At 50.2% G+C, this 11,322-nt stretch overlaps 1 protein-coding gene across 3 annotated transcripts in view; it reads right to left on the bottom strand.

Annotated features, from left to right (window-relative positions):
• The window catches only part of bin3 (bridging integrator 3), a 135,790-nt gene extending 124,955 nt beyond the window's left edge, over window positions 1-10,835 (bottom strand). Inside the window, exons 1-2 of one of the 3 annotated variants that reach the window (XM_070866154.1) lie at window positions 10,732-10,835; window positions 4,372-4,487 (exon numbers count right to left, since the gene is read on the bottom strand). In XM_070866154.1, coding sequence (XP_070722255.1) covers window positions 4,372-4,484 — 113 coding nt within the window. In that variant the 5' untranslated portion in view covers window positions 4,485-4,487; window positions 10,732-10,835. Of the gene's footprint in view, window positions 1-4,371; window positions 4,488-9,420; window positions 9,553-10,731 lie in introns of those variants that run through there. The other 2 variants (XM_070866157.1, XM_070866155.1) reach the window with 2 other exon arrangements.
• Window positions 10,836-11,322: the final 487 nt, after the last annotated feature.

Genomic DNA, 11,322 nt, shown 5'->3' with positions numbered 1-11,322 from the left:
GGAGGAAGGAGATTGGGGGGGAGGAAGGAGATTGGGGGGGAGGAAGGAGATTGGGGGGGAGGAAGGAGATTGGGGAAGGAGATTGGGGGGGAGGAAGGAGATTGGGGGGGAGGAAGGAGATTGGGGGGGAGGAAGGAGATTGGGGGGGAGGAAGGAGATTGGGGGGAGGAAGGAGATTGGGGGGGAGGAAGGAGATTGGGGGGGAGGAAGGAGATTGGGGGGGAGGAAGGAGATTGGGGGGGAGGAAGGAGATTGGGGGGGAGGAAGGAGATTGGGGGGGAGGAAGGAGATTGGGGGGGAGGAAGGAGATTGGGGGGGAGGAAGGAGATTGGGGGGGAGGAAGGAGATTGGGGGGGAGGAAGGAGATTGGGGGGGAGGAAGGGGATTGGGGGGGAGGAAGGAGATTGGGGGGAGGAAGGAGATTGGGGGGGAGGAAGGAGATTGGGGGGGAGGAAGGAGATTGGGGGGGAGGAAGGAGATTGGGGGGGAGGAAGGAGATTGGGGGGGAGGAAGGAGATTGGGGGGGAGGAAGGAGATTGGGGGGGAGGAAGGAGATTGGGGGGGAGGAAGGAGATTGGGGGGGAGGAAGGAGATTGGGGGGGAGGAAGGAGATTGGGGGGGAGGAAGGAGATTGGGGGGGAGGAAGGAGATTGGGGGGGAGGAAGGAGATTGGGGGGGAGGAAGGAGATTGGGGGGGAGGAAGGAGATTGGGGGGGAGGAAGGAGATTGGGGGGGAGGAAGGAGATTGGGGGGGAGGAAGGAGATTGGGGGGGAGGAAGGAGATTGGGGGGGAGGAAGGAGATTGGGGGGGAGGAAGGAGATTGGGGGGGAGGAAGGAGATTGGGGGGGAGGAAGGAGATTGGGGGGGAGGAAGGAGATTGGGGGGGAGGAAGGAGATTGGGGGGGAGGAAGGAGATTGGGGGGGAGGAAGGAGATTGGGGGGGAGGAAGGAGATTGGGGGGGAGGAAGGAGATTGGGGGGGAGGAAGGAGATTGGGGGGGAGGAAGGAGATTGGGGGGGAGGAAGGAGATTGGGGGGGAGGAAGGAGATTGGGGGGGAGGAAGGAGATTGGGGGGGAGGAAGGAGATTGGGGGGGAGGAAGGAGATTGGGGGGGAGGAAGGAGATTGGGGGGGAGGAAGGAGATTGGGGGGGAGGAAGGAGATTGGGGGGGAGGAAGGAGATTGGGGGGGAGGAAGGAGATTGGGGGGGAGGAAGGAGATTGGGGGGGAGGAAGGAGATTGGGGGGGAGGAAGGAGATTGGGGGGGAGGAAGGAGATTGGGGGGGAGGAAGGAGATTGGGGGGGAGGAAGGAGATTGGGGGGGAGGAAGGAGATTGGGGGGGAGGAAGGAGATTGGGGGGGAGAGGAAGGAGATTGGGGGAGAGAGGAAGGAGATTGGGGGGGAGAGGAAGGAGATTGGGGGGGAGAGGAAGGAGATTGGGGGGGAGAGGAAGGAGATTGGGGGGGAGAGGAAGGAGATCGGGGGGGGGAGGAAGGAGATTGGGAGGGGGGAGGGGGGGGGGAAGGAGAAGGGGGAGGGAGGCTGAACGGGCCGGGCCCGAGACTTCGGGCCGGGCCCGTCCCCAGCACCAGATTTACAGGTAGGTGGCGTTGGGTCGGGTCGGGTCGGGGGGTTGGTGGGAGGGAGGTCGGTTCGGTTCTGGTTGGGGGGAGGGAGGGAGGGAGAGGGAGGTCAGGTCGGGGGGAGGGAGGTCAGGTCGGATCCAGTCCGGGGGCGGGGGGGTGGGGGGGAAGCGGGTGTCGGGTCCGGTCCGGGGGTGGGGGGAGAGCGGGTGTCGGGTCCTGTCCGGAGGCGGGGGGAGGGGGAGCGGGTGTCAGGTCCGGTCCAGAGGCGGGAAGCGGGAGTCGAGTCGGGTCGGGAGGAAGCAGGAGCTGGCCGTGGGAGGAGCCTTATTCACGCAGCCCCAGTGAGGCCATTCGGCCAGGGCTAGGGGCTGCCTGCTTCAGCCCCTCCCACACAGTTTCGGGCGCCTGGAGCTACTGCACTTGCGTGCCCACTGTAGCGCGCATGTGCAGAGGTCCCAGCACTGTTTTCGGCGCAGGGACCTGGCTCCACCCCCTACAGCTCGTGCTGCGCTGCGCCGTGGGCCAGAGGACCTGCAGGGAGGTGGAGAATCTGGAGGGTTTTTTTAGGCGCACTTTGTGGCGCGAAAAACGGGCGTCCAGGTCGGGACTGCACCGTTCACGGCGCAGCTCGAAACTTGGGCCCATAATAACTGACCACCGCAAAATGACAACTGCAATGGCCACCACATCACCACTTCCAGCCCTTTGAACACTGACTGCACTCTTTATAAAAGCAAAACACTGCGGATGCTGGAAATCGGAAATAAAAACAGAAAATGCTGCAAATACTCAGTGGGCCAGGCAGCATCTGTGGAGAGAGAAATAGAGTTAACGTTTCAGCTCTGACGAAAGGTCATCGACCCGAAACGTTGACTCAGTTTCCCTCTCCACAGATGCTGCATGACCTGCCGAGTAATTACAGCATTTTCTGCTTTAATTACATTTTTCTTATGCTGTGCCAAGCCCTGCGCCATTTCACTGGGGTCAGGGCGGTGGGTTTAAAACAGGTGCATTATTCTTCATCTTAGTCAGTGCCCCAGAGTCGAGGATGACTTGCTTCCACACTAATATGAGTTCTCAGGTGACCGATGAGACCAATGTGGGATCTACAGACTCTGTCACAGGTGGGGCAGGTGGTGGTTGGAGGGGTGGGTGGGTGGGGTGCTTGATTTGTCGTGCGCTCCTTCCACTGTTTGTACTTGGCTTCCGCGTGCGCCCGGCGAAGAGACTCGAAGTGTTCGGTGCGTTCTCAAATGCTTCTCCTCCACTTTAAGCGGTCTTGGGCCAGGGATTCCCAAGAGTCGGTGGGGATGTTACATTTTTTCAAGCAGGATTTGAGGGTATCCTTGAAGCGTTTTCTCTGCGCTCCTGGGACTCGCTTGCCATGATGGAGCTCAGCGTAGAATGCTTGTTTCAGGAGTCTTGTATCAGGCATGCGGACAATGTGTCCATCGGAGCTGATTGAGCGTGATCAATGCCATGATGGTGGGGATGTTGGTCTGAGAGAGAACACTGATGTTGGTATGCCTATCCTGCCAAAGGATTTGCAGGATTTTGCACCGACATTATACACCTGTGCCCGTTGTACGGTTTAAGCCAGTACGACCTCTGGCTTCCAGGGCATCTTTAGCTCAAGTACGGTGCCTGGGAATGAGATCTGGTAGCAGGAATTTGTACTGCAGACACAGTTCCCTCATCCTTCTCGCAGGGCACGGGTGGGACTCCATTTCCAATCATTTTTTTTCATTGCCATTTCGAATGAATTCCACGCACTTGAACTCATTGACCTGCTCATAGGAGAAGTGCAATTCGTATGCGAAAAGTCTCGCCACTTCACGAACAAGAAAATGAGTCTTTGACACCAGCCCCAGTTACACTAGCCTATAAAGCTGGTCAATGTGACACAGCATTAGCAAAAGGTCCTCATCAATGGGGAAAAGCACCGTGCTCAAATTAAATAAATGATCACAAAGCAACGTCCACAAAGAAAACTCTCATGACAAGTTCAGACCAACGAACAATCCCCATTATCTGCAATGCTGAGCCCACAGCAACAGAAGAAAGAAATGTCACCATTTTCTTTCCATTGGCTTTCTGGAACCTGGACAAAAACATTTGACAATGGAGCTGCTCTAAGACGTAAGCTGTCCTGAAGAAGAGTGTTATTATTGTGTCTGCTTGCAGGACAGACAGAGTCCAGTTCAAACTACAGCCGAGATTGTCTTAAATGTTGACCCGTGCAGTGATTATACACTTGAGATCACGAGGCAGCATATGAATTACTGCATGCTTCAAATTCCAACTCATATTGAATAAAGTGCTCTTTCACCATATTACATCAAGCATTTTGGACATTGTGTGTTTGCATGCACTTTTCTGCTATTAAAATGGGTACAGCCTGCCAGCCATTCAGTGTTTTATCAAGGGCAATTGTACAGGCTTGCAGCAATCAACCTGCAATGCCAAAGGCCTCGTGTTCTGATGCAAATAAGGTCGCATTAGCACAAGTGCTGACAAAGTAAGAAAATCGATGTCAAAGAATATTAACTGTGCAGGAAACATTCCAAATAGCTCGGCGTGGCCTTGGCATTCAAAGTTTAAAAAGTGAATTAATTGTGGCTTTCTTTTCTCTCCCAATTAACAATGCCAGTAAGCACAGAAACTGCTATCACTTGGAGCCACTGGTGACTTGAACTCTGCAGCAGCAACATAAAGAGCCACGTGCGCACATGCTTCGGATTCTATTCATTCTAAGCTTTCACACCAAGAAGCACTGCCAGTCACCTCGGATATTTAGCCATTGCACCGATACCTTGTCCTTGCTCTGCAGAAGCTGTTAATGCAGCACAAAGCTCCAAGTGCTCAAAAGCTGAACTGCTGGTCATGTTTTCTGACATTTCCTTAGGGTAAAAAAGTAACAATGATAATTCTGTTCAAACGTAAAGCACTTACCTCACAGCTCAATGATTGTGGTTACAAGACTTAGTGTATGTTAGCCACAAAACATGGACTTTAGCCATCTCGGCCCCACTCACTGCCACTCCCTCCCTAAACCCCTCCGCCACTCCAGCTCCCTCTTCTCCTTTAAGGACCAGTGTCAGCTGTGGCTCAGTGGGTAGCACACTTGCCTCGGAGTCAGAAGGTTGTGGGCTTGAGTCTCACTCCAGGGACTTGAGCACATAAATCTAGGCTGACACTCAGTGATAAGGGAGCGGCGCACTGTCGGAGATGTCGCCTTTTGGATGAGACGTTAAACCAAGGTCCCGTCTGCTCTCTCAGGTGGACGTAAAAGATCTCATGACACTATTTCGAAGAAGAGCAGGGGAGTTATTCTCGGTGTCCTGGGGCCAATATTTATCCCTCAATCAACATAACAAAAACAGTTTATCTGGTCATTATCACATTGGTGTTTGTGGGAGTTCCTCTGCGCAAATTGGCTGCCGCATTTCCTGCATTACAACAGTGACTACACTACAAAATGTACGTCACTCTCTGTAAAGCGCTTCGAGACGTCCAGTGGTTGTGAAAGGCGCTATATAAATGCAAGTCTTTATTTATTTTCTCTTTAAAAGCCACTTCTTTGGCCAAGTTTTTAGTCATCCCTCCTATTCTCTTTGCTTGATCCAGCAGCCATTCTCCTCACGCCTGTCTGGGAAGCACTTTTGGACATTTCCTGCATTAAGGACATCACATAAAATGAAAGTTATTGATACTCAGCGCCATGAGAAATGCAGGATGGGATTTAACGGCTGCCAGATTTCATGGGGTTTGAGGTACCAGGCATAGGAACAGGAGGAGGCCATTCAGCCCCGCGAGCCTGTTCCGCAATTCAATGAGATCATGGCTAATCTGTATCTCAACTCCATCTGCCTGCCTTGGTTCCATAATCCTTAATACCAAATCTATCATTCTCAGTTTTGAAATTTTCAATTAACCCCCAGCCTCAACAGGGGAGAGAGTGTTCCAGATTTCCACTACCCTTTGTGCGAAGAAGTGCGTCCTGACCTCACCCCTTGAATGGCCTGGCTCGAGAAATTGTTGGGCGTCCCCCTGCTGAGGACAATCGAAGTACTCCAGTGATTAGAATGGGCCGGGAATGACACGGTCAACACTGCTGCTTGCAGTGGGAGAAACACAGGGCCTTAAACCACCCTCAAACACCATGTGAACCAAAAAAACAAAATCAACTTGGATACCTTAAAAAGACTTTTCTTAAAATCCGAGAAAAATCACAACCTCTCAGGGAGCTAAAAGCCATAATGAAACACCAGAGGAGAAAAAAAACATTGCTTTTCAGTCTGATGGTCTGCAGCAGCCCAGTGACGTAAGCTAATAGTGTGACATGCCTCTATTTCAATTGCAGCTTCCCTGACATCTGGGCTCAGGAAATGTGTAAATATGACTGACTTGATTGACAAGTAAGTGTACTCCACAACCAATGAATCCATGAAGCTTCCCACAGGGGTTTATAAATCATCGCCACAATCTGCACGCACAAACGTTCAGCGCATTTATCACCAACTTCTAGATTTGGGGATTTTGAACTTCTCTCTGGCAGCTGAGTGTTCATGAAGTAAACTTGCTGTATTATTATTGGCTTAAATCCCTCTGCAATTCAAGTGCTTTATAGGAACAGGAGGAGGCCATTTAGCCCCTCGAACCTGAACCACCATTAAATTGGATCATAGCTGATTTATATCTTAACTTCATCTACCCGTCCTGGTTCAGTAACCCTTAATAACCGTGCCGAACAAAAAACTATCAATCTCAGTTCTGAAACTTTCCAATCGAACCCCAGCCTCAACACCTTTTGGGCAGGGAGGGGGGAAAGAATGTTCCAGATTCCCACTGCCCTTTGTGTAAAGAAGTGCTTCCTGACATCATCCCTTAATGGCCTGGCTCTAATTTTAAGGTTCTGGCCCTTTATTCTGGACACAACAACTTGTATTTATAGAGCGCCTTTAATGTAGTGACATGTTCCAACTCATTTCACAGGAGTATTGCGAGATAAAAAATTTGACACCGAGCCGCATAAGTGGAAATTAGCGCAGGTGACCAAGAGGTCTTGAAAGAGGAAAGAGAGGTGGAGAGGCGGAGAGGTTTAGGCAGGGAGTTCCAGAGCTTGGGGCTGAGGCAACAGAAGGCACGGCCACCGATGGTTGAGTGATTATAATCAGGGATGTTGAAGAGGGGAAGAATTAGAGGAGCACAGAGATCTCAGAAGGTTGTGAGGCTGAAGGAGATTACAGAGATAGGGAGGGGGCGAGGCCATAAACACCTCACCCTTGGTACATGGTGGCTGTACTCGGTGAGTTGTGGCTATGAGCTGAAATATCGGACTATTTTCTTTTCAGTGCATAAAACAACAGCCACTTTTATTTCTAAATGTAGTTTCATCCAAGGGATGTCTTGAAGTAGGTAACCCAATTTTCACCAACCAGTTTTGTAAAGAAAGAAAATGCATTTCTATAGGGCCTTTCATGATCTCAGGTCATCCCAAACAATGCTCCCCGTAATTATTTTTGCCCCATTCACAGCTTCGCACCGGCGCAAACTCGAACATTGCAAAAGCCAGTCCTGGGCTGCACAGCTTATAGGGAACGTTGGTCCCAAAGCGCTTTATAGCCAATGAAGTACTTTTGAAATGTAGTCACTGTTGTAATGTAGGAAATGGGGAAAGGTCAATTTCAGTGGGATGAGAACGGATCTGACCCAGGTAAACTGGAGCCTAAGTTTGGCAGGCAAAACTGTACTGGAACAAAGGGCTGCCTTTAAAGAGGAAATAGTTCAGGTACAGTCGAGGTACATTCCCACAGGGGGAAAGGCAGGGCAACGAAGGTCAGGGCTCCCTGGATGACGAAACAGAGAGAGAATATGATGAAGCAGAAAAAGAGCGCGTATAACAGATGTCAGGTTGTAAATACATCCGAAAATAAGGCTTTCTATAGAAAAGTCAAAGGAGAAAAAGAAAAGAGGGGCAAAGAGAGGGTATAGGAATAGAATGGCAGCCAACATAAAAAGTAATCCAAAAGTCTTTTATAAGTATATAAATAGTAAAAGGGTAGTAAGAGGAGGGGTGGGGCTGATTAGGGGCCAAAAAGGAGACCTATGCATGGAGGCAGAGGGTATGGCTGAGGTACTAAATGAGTACTTTGCATTTCTCTTCAAGGAAGAGGATACTGCCATAGACATAGGGAAGGAGAAGGTGGTGGTGACACTTGATAGGATAAAAATTGATAGAGGTACTGGAAAGGCTGGCTCTACTTAAAGTAGATAAATCACCAGGAGCGGATGGGATGCACTCTTGGAGGTGAGGGGAAGGGACAGAGTAGATAGAGAGAAACTGTTCCCATTGGCAGAAGGTTCGAGAACCAGAGGACACAGACTTAAGGTGATTGGCAATAGAACCAAAGGCAACCTAAAAAAAAAATTGTTTACACAACGAGTGGTTAAGATCTGGAATGCGCTGCCTGAAAGGATGGTGGAGGCAGACTCAATCACAGCTTTCAAAAGGGAGTTAGATAAGCACCTGACAGAATTTTTTTTTCAGGGCTACAGGGAAAGGGCAGAGGAGTGGGACTAGCTGAAGTGCTCTTGCAGAGAGCCGACACGGGCTCGACAGGCCGAATGGCCTTCTTCTGTGTCGTAACCATTCTATGATTCTATAATGCAGCAGCCAATTCGCGCACAGCAAGATCCCACACACAGCACTGTAATAATAATGAGATAATTTGGGTTTTCTTTTAAAATGATATCGGCTGAGGGATAAATATTGTCCCAGACCACCGGGAAGAACTCGCCTGTTTTTCGTCAAAATAGTAACGTGGGATCTTTTATGTCGACCCGAGATGGCAGACAGGGCTTTGGTTTAACATCTCATCTGAAAGATGGCAACTCCGACAGTGCAGCACTCCCTCAGTACTGCACTGGATTGTAAATCTAGATTTTGTGTTCCAAATCTCTGCAGTGGAGCTTGAACCCACAACCTTCTGGCTCAGAGGTGAGAGTGCTGAATCAGTCTTGTAGCATTTACATGGACAGTAAATAGATAATTACTCCACAAGGTGCACTTAAACACTGTCTTGGTTATAATGCTTAGCCGTGATGTGCAAATGTAGTGTATACAAACAATACTTTAAGACCGATAAACCTTCTGTGGCAGTCTCGCACTCGATAAGGTCCATATGCAGACTCGAGGACAACACCATACAATATTGTGTGCAGGCAACACACAAGGTGCAGAAACAAGTCTTTGTGACAGTACTGTATATTGCACAACACACTATTTCAGGCTAGTGGTAGCACTGTCGCCCACATCAGAAGGTTGTGGGTTCAAGTCCCACTCCAGAGACTTGAGCCCATAATCTAGGTTGAGACTGCAGTGCAATATTGATGCATTGTCAGATGTGCCGTCTTTCAGATGAAGCCCAGTACACCAGTCAGATGGATTTAAAAGATCAAATGGCACTATCTGAAGAGGTGCTTGGCCAATATTTATCCTTCAGCCAATTATCACTGAAAAAGCTCATCTGGTCACGGATCTCTTGCTGTTTGTGGGAACTTGCTGTGTGAAAATTAGCTGTCATATTTTCCCTCCATTATAATGCTTCAAAAGTATTTCATTATCTGTAAAATGTTTCAGGACATACAAGGTCTTAAAAGCCACTACATAAATGGAAGTTCTTTCTTTGAAACGAAGCGCTGTCCTCAGTTGTGGGTGCCGTGCGTGCATGCAGTGTACCATTGAGATACAAACATTGAGCTTTGGAAAGACTGCTTCAATGTCAGCTAAAGGATACACAAGCCTTAGAATTTATATCCCAGTCAACTGACCTTGTAACTCACAGACAGCCAGAGTCTTGCGAGCTCAGACAGCTGACTGGGAAGATTTAGAGTCGTATCTTTGCACCTTTGCAGCAGTATCAGCCGTGGCTCAATGGGTTGCACTCTCGCCTGAGTCAGAAGGTTGTGGGTTCAAACCCCAGTCCAGAGACTATCTCGGCTCATGCTCCAGTGCAGTGCTGAGGGAGTGCTGCACCGTCGGAGATGCCATCTTTCAGATGACACGTTAAACCGAGGCCCCGTCTGCTCTCTCAGGTGGATGTAAAAGATCCCATCACACTACTTTGAAGATGTGCAAGAGCGTTCTCCCCGATGTCCTGGGCCAATATTTATCCCTCAAATCAACAAAACAAAAAAACATTATCTGGTCATTGTTACATTGCAGTTTGTGGGAGCTTGCTGTGCGTAAACTGGCTGCCGCGTTTCCCACATTACAACAGTGTGACTACACTTCAACAGTACTTCATTGGCTGTAAAGCGCTTTGAGATGTCCAATGCTCGTGAGAGGCGCGATATAAATGCAAGTCTTTTGTTTCATTCCAATATTTCCTGTCATTCTAATATTTCCTTACATTACAACAGTGACTACACTTGAGAAGTACTTAATTAGCTGTGAATCTTTTGGGACATCCAGAGGTGGTGAAAGACAAGATACAAATGCAAATTCTTTCCCCCTAACATATGGCAAAACTAAATCTGATAAATAAGTTGACAAAAACAGGTGGTGGTGCAGTATATCCTGTGTGGTTTGGTTTCAGTGCAGGTCGAGATAGGATGGGTGTGAATCGGTTTGATGTGGGTTCAACATGTTTGTTTATTCTATGAACAATCTCATCAAATCAATTTTCAAAGAAAAGACAGCGACTATAACCAGAATCGGACCATCGCACTGACAGCCCAGCAACCCGACTGAATCTGACCCAGGATACCCACAGCCAGTGCACACAGCACCAATGGCTCTGCTGTTGCAGTCACTTGGAAGACAAGAACGACTTGCATTTATATAGCGCCTTTCACGTCCCAAAGCGTTTTACAGCCAATGAAGCACTTTTTGGAGTGTGGTCACTGTTGTAATGTGGGATACGCGGCACAGCAAGCTCCCACACATAGCATGATGTCCGGGGGTTTGAGGCATTTTTTCCCCTAGCCCCAGTCTCGGGCCTACTCTCACTCTGAAGCCTGCCGCTGGATTTCCGCGACCGCGGCCTCTGACGGAGCCTGTGAGCAGCCCCAAACCTCCTCCTCCCACACCCCCCACCGCCCAGCAATCTTCAGTCGATCCCCGATCCCCGAGTTGCTCACCAGCTCATGCCGTCGCCGCCCTTTTCTCTCCGTTTCTCTCTCTCTCCTCGCGGCCTCCCAGTTCTCCGCCCGTCGCCTCGCATCCAGTCGCCTGGAGACGGGGTCACGACCTCTGCGAAGGGGGGGGGGAAAGGGTCACGCACGGCGGGAGGGGGGGGTCAGCGGCGTGGTGACGTCATCCGACCCCTGGAGCCGGAAGTCGCTCCAGATCAGAGACACACAGGGCACAGCAAGATCCCACAGACACACACACAGAGGGCATAGCAAGATCCCACACACAGGGCATAGTCAGATCCCACACACACACATAGGGCATAGCAAGATCCAACACACAGGGCACAGCAAGATCCCACACACACAGGGCATAGCAAGATCCCACACACACATACACTGGGCACAGCAAGATCCCCCCCACACACACACACTGGGCACAGCAAGATCCCACACACACACACAGGGCACAGCAAGATCCCACACACACACTGGGCACAGCAAGATCCCCCCCACACACACACACTGGGCACAGCAAGATCCCACACACACACACAGGGCACAGCAAGATCCCACACACACACACAGGGCATAGCAAGA

This window comes from Pristiophorus japonicus, chromosome 22 (assembly GCF_044704955.1).
Source record: "Pristiophorus japonicus isolate sPriJap1 chromosome 22, sPriJap1.hap1, whole genome shotgun sequence".
Classification (NCBI taxonomy): Eukaryota; Metazoa; Chordata; class Chondrichthyes; family Pristiophoridae; genus Pristiophorus; species Pristiophorus japonicus.
This window is presented reverse-complemented; position numbering and strand designations above follow the sequence as displayed.